The 22269-nt window shown below is 41.1% G+C and overlaps 1 protein-coding gene across 2 annotated transcripts in view; it reads right to left on the reverse strand.

The window, feature by feature from the left end:
- dennd4c (DENN/MADD domain containing 4C) overlaps window positions 1-22269 on the reverse strand; it is a 38478-nt gene that overhangs the window by 13903 nt on the left and 2306 nt on the right. For both annotated transcript variants that reach the window (XM_087837646.1, XM_087837645.1), the window contains exons 2-11: window positions 10916-11226; window positions 6760-7012; window positions 6601-6670; window positions 4845-5014; window positions 4502-4743; window positions 4323-4389; window positions 4135-4193; window positions 3320-3464; window positions 910-1085; window positions 662-762 (exon numbers count right to left, since the gene is read on the reverse strand). In XM_087837646.1, the coding sequence (XP_087693772.1) occupies window positions 662-762; window positions 910-1085; window positions 3320-3464; window positions 4135-4193; window positions 4323-4389; window positions 4502-4743; window positions 4845-5014; window positions 6601-6670; window positions 6760-7012; window positions 10916-11214 (1582 nt within the window). In that variant the 5' untranslated portion in view covers window positions 11215-11226. The remainder of the gene's footprint in view (window positions 1-661; window positions 763-909; window positions 1086-3319; window positions 3465-4134; window positions 4194-4322; window positions 4390-4501; window positions 4744-4844; window positions 5015-6600; window positions 6671-6759; window positions 7013-10915; window positions 11227-22269) is intronic.

Raw genomic sequence — 22269 nt, forward strand, 5'->3', positions numbered from 1 at the left:
TTAATTAGGTCTCCCCACATTTACTTTCCTGTAATAATGCTTGATGATGGAGATAATGTAATGATGCAGAGAGAAAATTATGAGAGTCACAGAACAGTGAGGTTACTAACGCTGTTAGCATTAGCTTTCTGACCAAAACGCCTAAGGTGCTGTCAAAAAGTTCAGACAGGTCTATATAAGCACAGCGTATGAATGATTAGAATCAAATGCATTAACTGTTGCTGTTTTATAATGGAGACTGAGCATGCTCAGTGTGGATTTTGACTAAAGTGTTTACAGTTAAGCTAGCTAGCAAGTACTTTTTATTGCATCAAAAATTTGACATAGTAAAATAATTCTGATATTTTATCAACCGAGCAACCAGAAAAGAAAATATGAAAGCGTATTTGTTTTTTTTAAAAAAAGGAATAGCATATAGTTCAGATGCTTTTTTCCCATTATATAAAATTTTGTAACTTATTGTTAGCTTTTTTTTAAAGGTATAGCTTTATTTTCAGCTTTGGACTACCATATTTACTAAAAGAATACCATGATGCATTTTGTAATTTAAGCTTACAGTGTTCAGGTAAAGATTAAGAACCCTGTCCACGTTAATTGTGGTAACTTGGTATAACAGGTAAGTGATCCAGGTTTTGCAATACAAATAAGATGCTGTTTGTACCAGTGGCCAGCTGGTGGTGCAAGTTGCTTAGTGAGTTAATGAGACTCTTGCAGGGCTTCTTTGGGAGGTTCTTCCAGTTGCTGTGTTTCTTCTCATCTGACCTGTAACATACAAAACCACAACGTTTGTAGACTGGAAAAAAACAAAAGACAGCTGAAAACAAAAATCTGGGAAAGAGTTGTTCAACATAATGAGAGCTGTTAATGTAGAAGACAAAGTGTGTTTTTCTCTAACAAAGCACAACATACAGGTAGATGGTGTTCGTGTCCAGATCCACACAAACAACATCTGGTGGGGGGTCATAAAGGTCAAAGTAGCGGGAGTCCACGCCCACTATAAATGGACACGGCGCATTGAGGACGCCTGCGAGAGACAGCGGGCACAGGGGGATGTAGGGACACTGCCACTGGAAGGGGAAAATCATCTGGAAGGAGACAAAAGCCAGAATCAGGATTATTACTCCCAAACAGATGTTTTTAAAGGGTTTCCCATGTGTAAAAAAAACAAAAACAACCGCAGCATATTTCTTTCCTTACTCACGAGCCCATTTTTTCATATTGCTCCACCCCTCAAGAACATCTATAAGTTGAACACCGAAGGTAAATAAGACAAATTTAGGGGGTCACACTTGCATAACTGATCTACTGTAACAGCTGAAACCTATTTGGGTTGATTTTGAGAATTGTGAAATCCTTACTTTTCTAGAACTGGAGAATAAGCAACTACATTCAGTGAAAAAAACCTCAAAGTTCAAAAAGCCTGAGTAGTGCCAGAGTTATTTGGATACTACGCTGCCTGCAGGCAGGGACATGTGAGACACTAAGTAATGATCAGCTATGAAAGCAATTTAAAATTGTCACAAGTTTAAAAAGGAAGTCATTAACTCGCGGTTCTAGTCATTCATGACAGGCATTTTCAGCCAAAAGAAAGATGCTTTACTTTAACATTATCTGGACTTCATGGTACTGTGTTGCAACATTATTAGGCAATAAATGGATAAATGGAAACCACCCTTACCAATACTCAATAGGACTACATTATCGAGAGTTGAATATGTTTACAGTATTGATTACAGTGTAGGCGTCACTCGGGCTCCATTACCGATTTTGTGTCTACATGAATAAAAAAAGACGTGCAGTGCTGCTCACATCACTGCTCAGAAACTTGTTCCTCTTCTTGCTGCTGCTTTTCTGGATTAAACTGCTCTACCTGACTCATCTTAATGCTCTTTCATTACAGCCATAAAACATAAGTGAAAGGAAATGAAACTAATAGTTACAGTTCCTCCATGTGGACCACTTGAGCTGTCTTTGACTAATTACTGATACTGTTACATATACAGCATATATCATTTACTAAATGTAGTTTATGTCACTGTGCTGTATCTCTCTCTCCATCCCCTTGTACATGTAAGGCTTGTCTGAGCACCGAGTGCCTAAATAACAAGCTGTGCATTCTGTAAGCTCTTAATTAGTGTTTTTATTTAAGTAAGCAGACAGTTTTCTTCTCTGCAGTTCTGATGAATGTTGACTCGACTACTACTTATGTCACTTTAAAGGAAAGTGTTGGGTTATCCAAACACAGTGGAGTTAAACTGTGCATCTGCAGCGTGTTATTCATTTAATCCTTTTGCAAATATATTTTTGTTGCTGTGTTCCTTAATGAGATGTTATTGTGCAACACTTTATAGTGCTAACCATATGTTTCTTATCTAAAAAGTTCAGATAAGTCAAGGAAATGCATGTGTCAATGTTTTGCATGTGCAGATTGAAAAGTTAAACAACTGCACAACTGAGACACCACAGCCTGCAGTCATAATGTTGTTTTCTTGACTTTTAATGTGTATGTTTTTCATTTTAATCACATGGTTAATATTAGACCTGATTTTCAAAACAGCCCAGGCAGTGGCTGTGTGGTCGCTTTGCATGTCAGCACTAGGTCAAGCTGATGATTCATTTCTTTCCATACTGACAGCAAAGGCAATGAAACACTGCAGGCAAATATGAGCTAAATGGACTCAATAACAAAGCAAATGCACTGAGGGGAACTCCTGCAGAGGAAAACACACAAATTCAAGTTTCCAGCTTTGCCTAAAAACAGGCAGCTCTTCATTAGAGCCCAATATAGGATTTTTAAGAAGGATACCGATATGTGGTGATTAAAAAATCCAACATTTTGATCTATCGGCAGATGTTATTTTCTTTCAGACACAATGAAAATAAATAGATTTCATTGACATTTTTTTGTGGATGTTTATTCACTCATTTACACTCTGCCTGACTATGCTCGGATCAGCTGGTTCTTTTGTTTTGTGACATTTAAAAAAAGTGCTGCAAACAGGGACGTTTCAGAGTGCCCTCTGGTGGACAAACTAGGCGATGTCAATACTGATAATACAGTTGAAGGGTGTTTCTCTCGTCTCTTGTTTGTTTTTGTTTTCTCTCACCCCGTTTTCAGCCATTATAATTGTCGACACTGAGAAATGAACAAAATCCAAATTTTGGCCATTAAGACATTAAAAACTAATCTAAACTGTAATCAGACTAAGCAGGAAAAGCTTTGCTAAAATCCAATCCAGCAAATAAATTATATCTATTTGAGTATATTTGAATACATTTGAGTATGACAATATGAGAGTGCATGTTGGAGCCTACTCACAGCCACCACAGCCTCGGCCACTCCGGTGAGCACAGCGGGTCGGAGCGAGTGCAGCAGGATCTTGCTCTCCAGCAGGACAAAGTGCAGCAGTGTGGCGCAGTTCTCCGAGCCCAGATTCATCAGCAGAGTGCCATAGTCTGCCCCGCTGGCACGGAGGGAGAGAAGAGAGGAGAGGAATGAAGTGATGAGTTCGGACAGGGAACGGAAAGCACAGCGGAAAGAAAAGGAGAAGGAAAAATAAAGGGAAAAGAATTTGGAAACAGAAGGGTTCATTGCTGGGTCTGTAACCAAATGTAACCAGAATTAATCAAATGGGAAACAAGGAAAAGGCAGAAATACAGGCACAGAATCAAAATAACACCATCAACATAAAATGTATTGTTTAACAATCTCGCTGTCTGCTTTAATGCTTCAGCTTGCGATGCTTTTTTTCATAATCTAACAAACCGATCATTTTAAAAGCCTTCATAACCACAACTTAAAACTGACTGCCTTGTGTGCAGTAATTCTGTCTCCTTTAAATCTCTATTGTAGAGACTGCAGCACACATGACTTTGAATATCAATAGCAGCCGGTGCTAGCTTTAACAAAAGCCTGTCAATCACCATTTTTATGAGGTTTCAAGGTTGCATAAGGCAGCGTCCAGAACTACAAAAAGGAAAATAAAGTAGCTGAATTACTCAAATCAGTCGGAAAACAGCAGAAGTAGCAGGAGAAAAAGGCTTTAAAAAAGACGACGATGCAGGAATTAACCGAACAAGGTTTTTTTGTAGAGAAATGACTTTGTTATGCATTTATTGAGCAGGCCAAGGTACCTGAGCGGTAAGGGTGTACACACGGGCTGGGAGAGGATCAAAGTGTCGTGTACCGAGAGCTGCAGAGGACATTAAATAACATCAGTAACAGAATAATACAAAAAAAATCCCAACAAATGTTCCCTGAGTACTGCACATGCGGAAACTCAGATTTATTTTGACCAACAGCAAGAGAGAAAAACTCTGACCTGGACCAAGATTCTGGGTCTTTGAGGGGAAGGAAATGAGACATTGTGCATGAAGTGCGAGATGTGCCTGTTGAAGGAAATAATAAAACTCATGTTAGAGGTTTCCTTTTAAAAGGTTGGCATTAAAGTGGCCAATGAATGATTTTGAAAGTTTCCACAGCTGCCAAGTAGTTTCCTACTTTTCAATAGGCAGTGGGTGCGGGCCTGAGACGGAGAACTTGTAGATGAACATCAGGAACTTGCGGAAGGACTCAAAGAAGGGCCAGCGGGAGAGCAGACAGATGCATTTATTGGTGTTCACAGGCCGGTTGGGGATCATCTTCTTTTCCACCGTGGTGAGAAGGCCCAGCTGGATCTTCTGCTTCTCGCTCAACAGATCTGCTGGATATGGCTCGTAAAACTGGATGGCTGATCCATACACCTGGCAACAAGAGGTGGACGTTAAAGTGTTTGAAACATTTTGGCTAGGCAGAGAGTTTTATACACTTAAATTTGAATCTTCCTTTAGTAGCTATGTCTTACCTTTTCACCAGTGGAGATGGTTAAGACAAATGTAGAAAAGACAGGCAGAGGGTCACGAGTGTTCGGCGCCCAGCACTCGATGTTGGCACCCATGGGCAAACAGAACAGAGGTACAGACTCTGACAGAGGGAAAGACTCATAGTCCTCTTCTGGGTAACGAAAGATTAGACCTGGAGCACAGAATAACACACAAACAAATAAATAAAAATCACATGATGAAACAATGTGGTCGTTCAAAGCAAGACACATGGTAACGTTTAAGTTTATTGAATAGTTTGAATAGGTCTTCAAACTTCCAGGCAGGCCTTTAATCCCAGTCTCCCTGCAGGGATTAAACTCCTACCGTTAAGAAAAGGGAGATCAGTATTTTGAAACTCTGATGCTCTTACAGTCAGCAGCCTGTATAATTCATTTTGAGGAAATAAGAAGCTCAACTTGATGTCTGTCACTATGAAAAAACACACACATTCTTCTGGTCATGCATGGACACACACACACGCGCGCGCGCACAGCAGACGCACCAAAGGGCGTGGCAGGAAGCGCAGTTGTCCGAGATGAATAAACAGCCACTTCACAGGAAAAAGGCCGGCCAGAAGATAAAGCCGGCCTGCATGTTTCCACAGGGCGTGTATGTTTGTGTGTGTGTGCACATGTGAACCCTGATGACGTTACGCAATGAAGCGCTCAGAAGGCCAAACTTCTGCGGAAGCTTTCAGTCAGTGAAAATGTCACCCAAAGATCAGCGATACACGCTGAAGGTGACCTAAACACGTAAGCAGTGGCCATTGTGATGGCACACAATGCGCCAACACGTCTTGCTGCTGCAGTTTTGTTATCAGTGTTTAACATAAATGCACATTTTGGAAAGACTCATGACTGCAAAACATCCTCCCCTTTTCCTCCTGCCTGGACGCTGTTTGTCCAGTATATTTAGTGTCCCTGCTGTCCCTCCTCTGCACAGGTCCAAACCATCTCAGCCTCGCTCTCCAAGTTTGTCTCCAGACTGCTCAACCTGAACTGTCCCTCCGATACACTCGTTTCTAATCTTTACCATCCTGGTCAATGATAGTATTAGCATCTTCAGCTTTGCCACCTCCAGCTCGGCCTCCTATCCTTTTGTCAGTGCCGCTGTCCTTAAACTATACACAAGAGCAGGTCTCACTACTGTCCTGTAAACATTCCCTTTCACTCTTGTTGCAATCCTTCCATCACAGTTCACCTCTGACACTCATCACCACCCATCTCCACCCTGCCTGCACTCTCACACACCTCACCTGTGCACAGTCTGTTGCTTTGGATGGCTGACCCAGGTATTTAAACTAGTCCACGTGTAACCAACGGTTACATGTGCCTCTCTCATTCACACACACTCTTCTTGCTTCTACTGTTTAAAACACTATTATCTAACTGGTCAGTAACACAACGATCAAAGTGATTTACTGATATATTGTATTTACTATTACTGTCAACCTTTTACGTTTTGCATAATATTACAGTACAGTTTTAACTAAGACAAAACATTGTTTCAGTTATATATATATATTAACTACCTGCTCTTGTAAACAGCTTTAACACCACATGAGCAAATCATTTAAAAAAAAAAAGAGAGATAGTGAGGTGAAATCAGATGAATCAAAGACTAAAAACTGAATTACACAAAGACGGACACAAAAACACGACAGCAGTAACCACTGTTCAGCAGCTGCAGGAAACAGCAGCTGAAGATGGCATTTTGAAACTGATCACTTTTACTCACCGGCTTTGTAACTGATGGAATTTGACGCGGATACCGACTTCTTGTAACACAGGAACACGCTGGAGCCCCACTGAAAGATCGATCACACTCTTATTATGTATTTGAACTTTCATGAGTGATGCTACTGAAAGAGAGCTAAGAAACTAAATTCAGACGCACCATGCCGCAGTTGAGGTTCTTGTCCACTTTGCAGAAGGTGTGCGGCGGCGTCTCGCCTTTGCTGGTGACGATGACACAAATGTCCGTCACGGCCAGCGAATTCTGCGGCTGGACGGGTGGTGCTCGGCGGAAGGTAATGAAGATGCGCTGCGAGGTTGCAGAGCTGTTGTTGACATTCGCGCAGCGTCCGTATGGTGTTGCCTGGATGACCTCACACCCCTGGATGAGACGCTCCTTACCTTCATAGAGCACCCTGAATGACAACAAGTAAAAATGTTACTTTGGGAAAAAAATTGGTGAAGACTAGAAGAATTTTAATATCTCTGAATATTTATACATTTAATTTTTTTTTCTTACATTTTTTTTCCCATCAAATCCAATATTGCCAAAATCAAACTGCAACTTTAATCTGTTAAAGTTCACTTTACACATATTGTAGCCACGTTTGGTCTTCGTGCATATTCACTTTTTGTCCTCACTGAGGACCAGTACATAGTTTTACATTCACAGTTAGAGGCTAAACTCACCACCAACTTCATCTCATAAGTAGCAGAGCACCACCACACTGGTATGTGAGGTACAGACATGGAACTTGATGAAAAGAATCAGGGAACTGTTCCCAATCAATGTGATAAATAAATACAACTTACACAACCATAGAAGGATAAGAAGATCATAAATAAGAGAATGCAGGGACACTATGGGTGCTAATACAGCTTTGCCCCCCTGCAAAACCAAAGGAAAAAAATAGCATATCTCTCTGGTTGGTTATATTTTTCCTAGCAGTAAATTTTCCAAGTAATGATCTTAACAGTCTGAAGTGAAGGTTTCCACGGAATCCTCCAAAGTAATTATTGACAGGATAAATCCCCAGCTGTCTTACGTCTATGCCTACTAGCTATTTCCATCTTCCGTGTACCAACTTTTATTTCCTGATTGGACGCAGACAATAGAAAACGGTGACAAACAGAGCAGCGCCAAAACTGATAAGAGGACATATTTGATATAAAAGAGATAAACAACTAAATTATTTCATAGATAAGAAATAACAAACAGCAGCTAAACCCAAAAAAAGAGAAGACTGAAGTTGACAGAAACCTACAATCTAACAGAAAAGTTACCCACGTCTTAAAAAAAACACATTTACTATTACTTGAATCCTGTGCTGCTCATAAGAAGACCTAGAACAACATGCCTGATTTCAATCACCATCTGCATGATATAAAGTCACCTTACAACATCACATTATTCTCTAAACTGCATAGACGGTTAATCTGGACACTCTGAGTTACCACCCCAAACTGCACACTAAATATTAACACATCACATGCTCACAGTGTTGGGAAACATATTTCCACAATGGAAAAACAAACATTAGCAAATCAAAGAGTCATTTTTTTTATGTCCTCTTTAGGGCTACACCGATATCTGCCTCTTTAATTGCTAAATGCTCTGCTGTGTGGAGCAGCTACTGAGTCAGGTGTTTGTTTTTTAAATCTGATCAACCTAAACAGTAACCGTGCAAGCTGTAAACCCCAAATAATAATCAGAAAGGTGCTAAAATGAGCAGGAACTGCAGGCGGAGTTATCTGATCTAAGGGTTTTATTACTAGTAACTGTAGCTTTGAGTCTCGTAAGCTGTCAGAAACATTATGCTTACAGAAAAACACAGAAGGGCTGATTTCTGTAAACTCCACGCTGCTTAGCTTCAGCGCAATTACGTAGTTAAAATGCAAGAAGGTACACACTGCTACTATATGAAAGCATCCTTCCCATGGGAAACAAAGTGTATGCCAGCGAGACACTAAATAAAGGGGTTAAACTGTGGCTCTGTGGTAAGAATAATCTCTGGTTCTCCTGTTTTACAGAGAGGATCAGTGTGTGGTCAGCACTGCTTACTTTATTCTGAAAGCTCTGGTTTCTCTTTAAAGCCTCGGTAAGTCTGTCTTCAGTGAGTGATGTGATTCAGACTTAGTAGCTGACTCATTCACATCCCAGACAGTAAAGTGGTTTTCGTATCCAGCTCACAACAGATTAAACCCTTTAAATGTTACAGCTAAAACGTTATGTGTGCTACCTGTCTCTGCGACCTGCTCACTCCCACATTGAATTTCACACAGCCAAGAGCTGCAGTCTGGAAAGCCATCAGTGCCCCACTGTGTTGGATTTTTTTTATTTTTTGCATGACTGCAGGGCTTCTGTAGCAGCATGCTCCATGTCCTCCCTTTCCATCTGGACAATGCCACGTGGGAGGCCAAAAGCTTTGACTCCTACCCTCTTCAAACTAGGACTAAAAACACACTTTCTGATCCATGGGCAGGGCCAGAGGCAGCCGTTGCAGATATAATAGTCCTGAAACACTCCATTTATTCTGAAAAGAGTGCAGGACAAATCCAAAGAGGCCAGGAGGACAGTTGCCAGCAAAATTCTCATTTAGGCAACAAAAACAGGGTCTTAATGGGCACGGTAAGCAGTCATGCTCTGGAGCCCCGGGCTGGGAATGTTGGACAACAGAAGGAGCGATAAATGATTTACGCTTCACTAGATTTACATTTATTCTTTCACTGGACAAGCAGAAGGTGGAGTAAAAACAAGCATCTTCTCAAACAGCTTTTGTATTAAATTCACAAATTTTACATTAAGAGTCTAAATATTTGTTAACAGTAACCCGCAAGAAAACCACGCTGTTATTCAGCCTCATCAGAGGCATAAGTGTCTCAACTGATGATGACAAAGTACAAAGCAGCTTTACAAGTTTACTTCTATTTTTTTCTATTTGCATGCTGAGGGGGATTGCACAATCTCATGGAGGAGATATGACTTTGCATACAATCTTCTGTGTGTGCAGGGAGTCACGGCTATAAAGCGATACCTAGGAGGAAGAAATCACATTAGTAGCATGTGAAATAAACCAGATTCATTACAGAATGGGAATAAAGTCTGAGGCACCAGATCGATGTTTTTTATTTAATCCAGTCTTGATTTGCAGACAGGAGGGGAATCTTCCAGAGAGGGAGCAGGAGAATTCTGGCAGTTGTAACTGGAAACTCCAGTTTGTTAGCAGGAGAAAAAAAAACAGGCTTTAGACAAAGCTCAGGTGTGTGAAGAAGGTGAATGCCTCGAGAGGTTGCATCACTGTTCTGAAAGATGCATTACTGAATGAGATACTGCTCCTTCACTCAGGTAACAGGATAAAGTGCTGCTGCTGATGAGATGTAGATTAAAAGTTCGGCTTCCTGTGACGCTAGTAAGGCTTAGGGCATACCTCGCTGCGTGAAGTGAAATATATTGGAGTTCCCTTTTAAAACATAATAGTAGGAAGCAGGGAAATTTCTATCGTCAGATACGAGCCAAGAGGCGTGGCGGAGAGGGGGAACTTTGTCACAAAATAGGGGAGAGTGAATAAACAGCTAACTCGCCTACTTCCTGAATGTCTACAGTAATGTTTTGTCAGGTATAAAAAACAAACTGACAAACCTAACAGTGCCAGGTTCTGATTGGCAGGGGGAAAAAAACCCCAAAAAAACAAAAAAGGGTTTTTTGACAGTGACAGTCATCAAATGATGCTGCTGAAAAGGTTTTTTCATGTGAAATTCTGAATGATGACGTGACAGCACCGGCACACTAGTGACCCACTTAGCTGATTGATCAGATTTTTCACCACAGGGCTGCTTTCTGCGTATGATCAACTGCCAGCATGCCAGCTAGCAATCTGCACAGCAATTACAGCTATTTGTAGCAGGTGTAATTGATCAGCTTGTTTCTCTTCCACACAAGATCACTTCTTTCTCTAACCTGCCTTAATCACAATAACACAACAAGAAATCAGAGCGGTAGGATGAACCTAAAGATTCACAACAAAGTGGATTAAAAAAAAAAATCTCATTCCTCATTTTTATATACTTGGCTGGATGAACCAAACATATTTCATCTGTCTGAATTTACAGCTTACAGGAGAACTTGTGTACTGATTACATCATTTTAAACACATGAGTTTAAAATGATGTATTTTTTTTTTTCTCTCGTGCTATTCATCAGTAAAACCTAGTTCTAAAATTGCTAAATAACCCCACTTATAATGGTCTCCTCCTTCTGCAGGCAAATGAGCATTTGTGATAACAAACACCAGCATACTGTAAATAAATGGCTGACTCACCCGATGTCAATCAGCGGAGGTTTACCCCGTCCTCTCTTGTAGCAGAGGAAGAGCTCAGGGCTCTTGAGACTGCCATGATTAAGGTTGGCTGGCTGGCCGCTGTAGGTGCTCTCGATACAAGTGAAGCCTTCAGGCACCGTTTCCCCTGCTGACTTGTTAATGACGGCCAACTCAGTGATGGGCGCTTTGGGCCCGGTGGATTTAGTCTCCGACAGGTCCTGCTCCAGGGGCGTGGACTTGTCGGTCAGCCCGGCCACCACAAAGTAGTCGGTCACGCGGTGACCCTTGTCCTCAATCATGGCTGGATGTACCTGAGAAGAAAGAACATAAAAAATTAACATTTTTGATTTCAACCTCATATACACCAAAACTTCTTGTAGCCTTCTATTCTATACTGTATTTAAATGTTCTTACAAAGCACATAGGTCAAACAGAATAAGCCTGCAAAAGACTCTAATCCAGTCCAACTGGGTGGCTCTGGAAAATGGGAAGAAGGGCATACATTTTGGATTTTTAACTAGTGGTACAGACCTCCATTTATGTAATGAAGCAACAGATAAACAAATAAATGACAGAAAATTTCCTGTTTTTTCACCATCTACTGTAAAAATGTATGATTTATGATTTTAGGTTCAAAGTAAAACGGGACATATTCTGTCAGCTTGCAAATAAAAATCTGTTTTACAATTACAGGAGAGTCTGTGCAATGAGCTAACAGAGCATTTTCACAATTTTACACATACAATTATTACAATTTATCCCAAAGAGGCATGCTAACATATTTATTTATTTTCCTAGAAAAAGCGAGATGTGTTGTTGAAACAGCACTTCGTTATCTTACATTAAAGACATGTCAGAGATTAAATCTGTAGTTAAACTTCTTTAAACTGACAGAAAGCCCAGATAGAAGATCAAAGTGAGCTGCATGTGGCACACAAGGTAAAATGACATCCTTAATGTGGGTCACGTACATCAAAGATCTGCAGGTCTGCAACTATAACTGCAGCAGAAAGTACATCTTAGCCAGAAGAACATTTGACTTTGAGACAGTAGGATGGGTTTCACATGCATTCCCCAGAAAATAAATACTGTGGTCAATGCAATGAAAGGATCCTTTAAGACTGTCGCACCCCACCGGAGCTCACACACACTAGGGAAACGCAAGATTTAACAGGGGGACTGGATCTGCTGGCATTCCCAAACACCCTTGTCACTGTATATCACCGCACTGCTCCAAACAAGTCGAGAGAGTTAAAGCTCTGGTGGCTGCGACGAGCAAAGGCAGAGCAGCCGAGGCTGGAGGAATGCTCAGAAATGCCACTGAGAGTGTAAATCAAGCAGACATCCAAGTCTACAAAACTGCTGAAATATGGTCTCAAACTGGGCTGGCACTGGCATAATGCGCCTTTAGGCATCATGTATTGCATGTTTTCGAGGTTTATGCTTTCCCAGTAAACCTTTGAGTCACAATGCCAAGTATAAAGTTCACTGTCAGGGACTCCGTAATCAGTTACAGACCAAGACGCAACACAGTCACACACTGCTGTATGGTAAAATCATCATCCGCAGGATGGTTCTGCGGCTAAAACTAAAGAGTTTGTTTCCTTAAAGCTCAATATCACCACAAATGTTCAGTTTATAACAGGTGGTCCCTCAGTAGATAGTGAGGTAAATGTGCATCTCAAATCTGCCACTTAAACAGTTAAGAAACAGAGCGAACAAGGAGAAAGTGACTTAGTTACTTTTTATAATTTCTCCCACAAGGGTTTTCACAATCAAAACACTTATTGAAGATGCAGCTTGAAGCCATAATTAAGTAGCATGTGATCATGGGATGTCTTCACCACTGCCAGTGATGATCTATCTGAAGTAACTCAGTCATTTATTGCTATTTCATTCTAATGAGCGAGCCACAAATGACGTTAGTTTGAGTAATTCCTGAAGATCATATAAGCCAACAACCACCAATAGAGCCACCACAGACAAAATTATGAGTTAAAATTAATAGTGGGGCAGCCTGCCACTGTTCTCTTTACTAGCATGTTGATTATTGTCATAATGTTATACTCGGCAGGAAACTACAAATAAAACAGAACGGTACATTAAATATAATTATGGATTTCTCCTGGTCTTTACATTTTTGGAAGCATAATGTAAGTAGGCAAGTGAAGAAATATATAAATCCAGTCATTTTGGGGTGTTTAAAAAGGGAAAAGGTTCCACATTATAGTCTTAAGGCAAGCACATCTATGCCCTCTTCAAAGAGCTTTTAAGACCAACTCAGGAAGTTCGGTTTTTCCACTGGTGAGTCAGCATCTGCAGCAGGACAGAAAAAGAAGCCACTTTGTACAGCCACAGACAGCCCTGAACTTTATGACACAGCTTAATGCAGTTCTTTGTAGTCTTCTTGTTTCTATTTTTACCGGTCGACATGATAACGCACTGCAATAATGCCACGGTATTATCATGAAGCAACAATGCAGGCATTCTGAAAGTTGGGAGAGGTAAAAATCGAAAAGAATACACGTGAGGCTACGTTTGTGTGCAGGAGGCTGCAGTTCAAGGTGTGGTAGATCGGCCTACCTGGGAGGAAATATTCAGCTACAGTGAGGCAAACACACCAAACACACTTTCCACACAGTTTCAAATCCTTTCTAGATTCTCAACCACTGACAGCATACATTCTGGGACAACCACGGTATAATCTGTGTCACAGACATTTCAAGTTATGTTTCATTATTGCCATACAGGACATGACTCATTAAAACGAAGAATTCATGCAGTGCCACTTTCTGGGCTCAAACTTGGCTTGCTGCCTATGAGAATGTGCCAAAATTGATTTGTTTCAAGAAGACTGCCAGCTCTACGGTCCAGGTAACTTTCAACAGTTAAAACTGGACATCTGCCCAGGATATGGCCTCCTTTTCATTACAATGCTGGGAAAACGCTCCAGTAAAAAGAGCTGAGTGCAATGCATCAACACAGCCATTTAAGCAGCAAAACCAGTAAAGGTTAATGTCGTGTGTACGAGGAGGCGGAATGATTTCTACTTTTACCACCAACAGAAAACGCAATAAAAAAGTGCATTAATGAGGACAGGAGGTAAGAGGCAGGAGGGATCCGCGATCTATCGAGATCTACCTGACCGGGTTTACTCACTTCAGTCAATAACGTCTATTTATCTTTGTACTCATGGCCGTGTGTTTATTTGCTCTACGTTTAGTCATGTCCCCGATACTTGTTTATTTTTGTGTCTACATATCACTACTATTTATTATGTGACAACATCATTGCAGAGGCAGAGTTAAGACTTATTGCTCTGAAAAGATTTACTGCACAGTATCCATGGCTACATCTCACGTGTCAAAACCCTGTTTAAAAGCAAAATGCTGTTTTCTCCATATTTGCACAGCAACAAACCACAGTGTTAAATGTGCTCTCACCAAAGTGGCCAATAAATGTTCTCTGGTGGTTTAAACATTGACTGGATGGGCTTTCTGTGTTTGTGGGTAAATAAGTGCCTCTTTACAGCCAAAACACTTGACATGGAAAAATGGTCCAGGGAGTCTGTTACAAATGAGCAGTTGTTTCAAATGTTTAGTCCACAAACATGAACTGACCATTAGCTTCTAAGCCAGTAACTGAAATTTAACGTTTATTTTAATTTACAATTACAATATGCTAAACCCATAGACTGTATGTAAAAGATGGATATAGTCTCCGTTGCACATATTAGTTTATAAAATACATCTTAGGAGTTTGGAGTCTGATATTGTGGAGCCAGAAAACAAATGAGTTTCAATTTATCAGCTAATGCCAACTTACTTCCAAAACAAAGACCCTACATTAATACAAAGAAAACAGAGAAACCCCCAACAAGAGCAAGTGCTTTGGCAACAGTGGGAAAGAAAAACTCCCTTTTAACAGGAAGACACCTCCAGCAGAATTACGCTCAGGAGGAAGAGCCATCTGCCACGAGCAGTTGGGGGTGAGGGGAGGAAGACAGGACAAAGACTCGCAAAAACATACATTCTTTGGTGGTCTGCTAGAATATTTTAACCACACTGAAAGAAACATTTGTGTAAATAATTAATTGAAACAAATACTAAAAACAAAGTCAAGATAGTAGTGATGGTAGTGATAATGGTGGTGGTGGCAGTGGTGGAGAGGACAAAGGCAGTAATTGTGAGGTGCAGACAGTACAGTGCCAATGTTTCCTAATATCATTAAGCAAAAAGGTGTAAAAATACATAAAAAGGAAAGAATAAAAGCATACAAATTATTCACCTCATTTAAGTTCACACTACTTTCTCCCAAAATTTCTCTCTGTCACCACACGTTATGTTGGCTTTATAGTACCACATTTGTGTCTGTTTCCATGGGTATATGCTACACAAACCATAACAGACCACAGCTTAATGTGGAAGATACTTGTGTGCAGGTCAAACGCTGATTGGCTGAAACAATAAAGGAAGTGACTGTGGAGTTAACAAACTGCAGAAGCGTGAAAAAACATCAAAGACAGCATGAAAAGCACAGACATGAAGAACAGTCAGAGTCATTTCAGCTCTTTGTATCTTGTAACTTGGCTCTTTTCTCTGGCTGATTGATAGACCAGCAACGGCTCCCTGGTGACAGCAGACAAATATGAAACCTCAAAAAACCATAAAACCATGAAAAAGCCATTATACTTAATTTATGGCGCTGCAAGTGCGTATTTGCCTACGAAGAGAGGTTTTCAACCAATGGAAACGTGCTGCCTCCAAATCTCAACTGCACATTGCTCGAGTGTGTCGGCCGTATGCTGATTGGTTGACAAGTTGACCGGAAAAACTGAGTTCACAGCACCAAAAATACAGACAGCAGCTCCACGGACACTTTTCGTTGTTTTCAATACTCAGTTTCACTTCAGCTCTTTTTATGTTAGAACTTGGCTCAAATAAGAGTACATGTCAATGCTCCCCGAGGAGTCAAGGTAGGCTAAACACTTAGTTGAGCTGTGGTGGCGTAGGAGCAAGAAGGACACATGCATACACATTTATTTCCCATTAAAGGGGCTATACCAGCAAGAAAGCAACAAAGAGTGGCAGTGGCCGAAAGAGTGAGCGGTGAAACTGAAATAAAAGCAAAGTTCAAAGCTCCCAGTTTAGACACAGTGTAAAACCTCGTGTACTTATGCTAAAGGGAACTGCAGTTACTTTGAGCAACACCTTTTATGTTATGGTCATTTGAGCCATAGGATAAAAATATTGATTACAGATGGATACAATACAAGGAGGGAGTTACCTACCTGAATATATCCCTAATGAGATACAGTGAGGCAAATGAAATGTAATTTTCATCGACTGCCTTCATTGTTACAGTAGTTCAGGCTGTGGACCAGTCATGTAACAGCAACTACTCAACAGTGCCTCATTTTCTTGTATTTAGAAGAAAGTGATCAACAGGAAAGGACTTTAGGTTCCTTTTCTTGACTTGTAAACGAGTCGGCTTTGCTGGATATCATGCACAGTTTAACCTCTGCATGCCATCTCCTGTAAAACAGTCATGCTGGCATGAAAAATATCAAGGCTGTGAGTCATACAGCTTCCTAAGATAGTTGGCATAGATTACCACTTAGGGGTTTTGCTTCCCTGTGAACATTCACAGGGAAGAACACTAAACCAGTGAAGCACTTACTTCACAAAAAATGCTAAAATACAACATCGAGGCTGGCGTGCCATTCATGACACTTGGTATGACATTTTGCTTTCATGCAATTAGCCCCCCTTTTTTCAAAGAAGAATAAATTCAGTACTGAATTAAACAAATGCTGCAGCGAGAGCACTGACAGGGACTAGAAAGGGAGAGCATGTTTCGACCAAACTGGCTTCTCTTCATTGGCTTCCTGTTAAATCCAACATCCTTAATCAGGAATAATCAGGCCTAATCTTATCTTAAAGAACTTATAGTAACATATCATCCCAAGGGAGCACCCCTCTACTCTGGAACCAGCACCCAGTTTGGATCCAGGAGGCAGACACCCTCTCTACTTTCAAGACTGGGCTTAAAACTTTCCTTTTTGATAAAGCATAAAGTTGTGACTGCATCAGGTGACCCTGAACTCTCCCTTAGTTACACTACAATAAGCCTAGGCTGCATGAGGCTTCCCATGATGCACTGAGTGTTTTTTCTTCACTCTCTATGTATTTACACACCCCTCTGCATTTAATCATTAGTTATTATTCATCTCTGGCTCTCTTCCACTCTGTGTTTTTTGTCCGCCCTTCCTTAAACCCTTCTAGAGAGTCCTTCCTGTTAAACCGGGATTTTTTCTTCCTACTGTCACCAAGGGGATGTTCAGGTCATATTTGTATTATTGTAGGCTCTTTCCTTACAATATAAAGCACCTTGAGGCACCTGCTGCTGTGATTTGGCACTATGTAAATAAAACTGAACTGCGGTTATCATATTACCTAGGTTTCACTGTTGTGCTGCGTTAATATTATTTCTAATAGGTTAACGGAAGTTAATGCAGGTTGACGTAAATACTTGTTGTCATTTTGAGCCATGATCAATGACATCCACCACAGAGAAACCACCGCATATCATTTCCTGTTTTCAGAAAATGGGTCATTGAAGGAACACGTTATTTGCTGTTACCAGGTTGCTATTAGAACTGGGATTAATCTGTGATAGTTTATACTACATTGATTGTGTACACTAAAGAGGGTAGGTTAGCCACTGAATAGCTCATACAGCTACTGATATCTGTCACTGTGGAGCACAATCAGGTCACATCCACCAACAAAACTGACATTGCTTATCTTCTTTTCTCGCAGGGCCAAACATCCCCTGATGTCATCAGGTGCGCCCACAGTGGCGGGCACACTACTTTAAAGCATGAAGCCCTAGAGAGTCCCACGTGCATTCACCACACGCCCCACAACCATACAAATATCTCTTCTCGACAGCTTATAATACATGCCGCTGCCATAGCAACCGAGGCCCAACAATACCAGGCTGCACGACCCTGAGCTGTGACTAGTGTTACTCTGGCTGAGGAAATTGATCTTTCAAGGGTACATTCAGTGTAGCTACCATGCTCTCTGTAAAGGCAGACTCGGAGACTTCTGAAAAAAGCCTAGTTTCAGCTTTAGACATACATGAAAGACAATAGCAGCAAAGCAAATTTTATTGCTACCTTTATCGTCTGGCGAGCAAATAAAACTATGTACTCATCTTAAATGCCGGTGTTGACAAGAAATTAGAGTATTCGTAAACAGAGGTGAAAGCTGCATCCGGGGTTGTCTGCCCTTTTAATGGCAAGCAACATGAGAGGGATGGAGGCGAAAAAAATACCAGTTAATCTGAAGAAAATCTTACAGTGCTTATGGTTCAAGGGTCAAACTGGCAGACAAACTGTTCCATTACATTTTCACTACACTGAAGTCTTGTGTTGTAATTTGAGACCATGCCTCTAAAAGGTAGTGCCCTGCCCCTCCCTTTCCATTTGAAAACCTGTTCCTCTGTTACTCGTGAGGCCTGATGATCGTGTGACACGCTCTTTGTCTGGTTTTCACTCAGAGAACCGTGACAAAGACAAAAAACCTCCGACCAAAAATGATCAATTTATAGCAATACTCTCACTGAGAGTTAAAGATCTAGATAAACTGATTATCCCATCATATCCACCCAATATCTAAAACAAAAAAAAGGATGCAAACTATTTTGATGGAAAGACAATTTGCACCTTTTCAGCATTCATAATCACCATTTTTTTAAAATCAATAACCCCTGAAAAAGCCAAATCAACGACATGACTGTACTCCTGGAGCACAGCTTCCTGTCTTAGTTGGATTTGCAGTGACAACAACTGCATTGTCATCCCTCAGTAGGGCTTGTTTGTAATATAATCAGAACTTTCAAGCAACTGTGATCAATAGGGAGGGGACAGGGAGGGCACCTATACAGATATTATGGGACCAGACAAGGTGCAGTGAATACCCCAAAATGTAAAATAAAAAAAGGAATCAATATCTTGTAATACAACATTTCAAATCAGTTCACTAACAGTACTCTAAGACATTCATTAAAGTACTGGATTTTCCTGCAATACAAAGGAGTTTTTGGGGGACACTGGTCTTAACTCACTTGCAAACATGCCAAAGGGACCTCAACAACCCCTGAGGGCAGGGGGAAACTCTCAAGTTGGTTAGAGAAATGCAGAGAAAGGAACAGAAAAAAAACAAACAGATTTCTCTATTTAGGTGGAACCCCTTACTCTATCCCCTCATGGTATGCCCCACGATGATCTCATCCCTTTTACACAAAAGAGCTTGGAGGCTCGTTCCCCAGGGGGGGAACCAAAGAGCCTCTCTGCGATTACGTGCACGCACAAGATTGTGTGTGTTTGTGCGCGATGCTGGACAACAGCGAGTGCTGTGTCCGTCTCGGTTACTTCAGCAGGAGCCCTGCCATGCACATCCACTCACAACTTGCCTGAAACAGCTGCTGAGCCACGCTGTGTCACACTCTGCAGCATCAGAGCCTGCTTCAAGTGGCACTCTGTAGTTCTGGGCTTTGGATGATCTGAAGAGCAAAGTGGCCCTCTCTGCCACCTGTCATCACAGTGTGCTGTCAGTGGCTGAGGCCAGACTGAGTACAAGGTGCCAGTGAGGTGATGAAACCACAACTTTACAAGGAGACAACCACAGGAGGGGGAGAGAAAAAAAAAAGTGGAATGCTGCTTTTAGGGCAGATAAAGGAAAGCCGGTAGAGCTGATGTATGATTGCATTCATACAGCGTGAGCTGGAGTATGCACGCGCATACATAGTTGGCTGTTAAAGGGAGGTCTAGAAATACCTCACTCTGCTCATTAATCTCAACAGCACGCTGTAATGAACCTAAAAGCCAGACTTAACAGAAGTGATCCACATCAGCCTTCAAGTAATTACGACAGTAAGGAAAGTCTTTCAGAAATGTTCCGACAAAGGTATCTTCAAGTGCACTTGCAAGAAATGCCTCTTACCATTCAATATTTGCTGTTCAGCGTGTGTGTGAGATAGGTGGAGTCTGTGTGATAGCTCGGCATTATCAAATCCATATGCTAACAACACCTCCCTCTCTCTGTAGTGCTTGAATAAAGCCGAAGACCTGCCGTGAACTCTTGTTTCTGGACCGTGTTTGTTTAACCCTGGCAGCTGCTTTTTTTACACATAAATGTCTACATAAAGTTCAATTTCATTTAAGCACAGACGGCCGTTGTCAACAAGCTTCTCAGAATAGGCATCTGGTTGGCAAATCACACTGATGACAAACAGAACGGATGATGCTGCTTGTTGTTGCTGCTGCTGCTTCAGGCTATTTGAATTTGAGCTTTTGGGCATCAGCTCTAACTTAAGTTATTAAAAAAAACACCTCTATATTTCACAATTTTACAGGTTTAAGCAAGATGTGTCTCCCACTTGTAACAGATTATTACATATTTACATATATATTAAAAAATTAACCGAATCCCTGCTGTTTCAGCACTATGACAAACACCCATACTGTCTGCTCCCTCCTAGTATGTTAACTCTAAATCTTGAACTCTAAGCAGTCCAACACTTTCAGAGATAGCATCAGAGCTAACGCTAAAGGCAGTCAGGAGTGACGTGGAATGAATTCTAATGAGCGGAGCAGAAAATTTTCCACTTTTCTTCCTGGATCACCGTGGGTCTCTAGTTACACTGTGTGAAGCAGGTTGGGTTGTTTTTTTTCGTTTTTAAGAAAGCAAGGCACTTTACCGAAACCTGTCAAAAGCAGCATTTAGACCACACATTCCCTCAAAAATATGACTTTTTACAGTTAAAATCTGCTTGGGTAGATGCAAGGAGCGAAGGCAGGCTTAGCAGAAACGTCACAAGATTGCCTCCCTCCTGAAGCGTGACAAGCCGGTGGACACAGAGCATTCTTTCCACTGTAAGGAGACGGGAGAGAGAAGGCAAACTCATTGCTCGTACTAACTAGCTGGGTCTACACCGACTCAGAGGGAGAGCAACTGAAAGAAAACAACAGACATGCTGGCACACCACAGCAGAGTACAAGGGTCAGAGGAGGGAAGCAGGTTACCTGAGAGGGAAGAAGAGCGGATTACAAGTGCCTTCCTGCTGCTCTTTGGCTACAAACAACTATGTTGAGTTTGGTTTAACTTAAGAGGTGCAAACAGGCAGCTTAACAGAACGCACAGTGCTTCTTCGGGTACACATTGGCTCCAAAGAGACAAGAAACCACGATCTGTCCGCTAATTGTGTAGAAACACCTTGAGAAAAGAAAAAAAAAAGTGTGACTGTAAATGAAATGGTAAGCCTGCAAAAGCGTCCTTGATTCAGATATTACAGCATTGCTGGCACTAACCTCTGAGCTCTTCATGGAAGAGAACTTTCTTTACACAAGCACAAATATTACACAGTGAATGGTTTATACAAACACTGTGAAATTTGACTTTGAAAGATTTTAAATAGTTGAAAGGCCGACCACATGTGCTTAACGCTGAATACTGAAAGGAAACAGAAACGAAAATGCCATTAAAGACACACACGAGAGTTTCTCTGCAACCTCCGAATGAGCTGAAGATACAGACAACCAAAGCTCGACTGATATTAGGCTATTTGGCGATATATCAGTGTCAGCATTTGTAACGGCCAATATATGAAAATTTAAAGAGTACAGAAGAGATGAGAGAAACACCCTTTAATCAGGTTATGAGTGTTGATGTTACGTAGTTTGTCCACGAGGGACTCGCCAACACAACAACTAGCTAATCCAATCTGAGTTGGACAGATAGTCAACTGATAATCCATGAGTTGTTTCAACAGTAAAACAAGACAGTTCATAATCAGCACTGTCACATTATCTTACTAAGGACTCATAAATAACTATACACAACTGTTAATGAAATCTGTTTATGTTCTGTGCGTCTGGCAGAAAATGAAATATCGGCCGATGTATCTATTTTTAAATCATCAAGTATTGGCATCGGTCTTAAAAATTCTGTATTGATCAGGATCTAGAGACACCTGGTGAAAGAGGCAAAGAAGCAGGGCTGAAAAAGACAGCAGACACAGGTGAGACAGAGTAATCAATGTCTCGGAAAATTTCAGTTTCAGCCAGCCAAACCCCACAAAACAGTACACACCAACGGCAAACAGCGAAAGAAGCTAGATGGTCAGGCTCGCAAGAACAATATTAGCTGAACCGAAGGGTGAGCCGGGTCTATTCTTTCTTGCTTTTTTATTTGCATGGATCATTTCTTCTCACAGACTACATTTAACAAAACATCGATACAGGACGGTATCGCAATATTTTGCATAGCGATATTGTATCAATACAG

Source organism: Neolamprologus brichardi, chromosome 3 (genome assembly GCF_056152115.1).
Source record: "Neolamprologus brichardi isolate AB-2024 chromosome 3, ASM5615211v1, whole genome shotgun sequence".
Lineage (NCBI taxonomy): Eukaryota > Metazoa > Chordata > Actinopteri > Cichliformes > Cichlidae > Neolamprologus > Neolamprologus brichardi.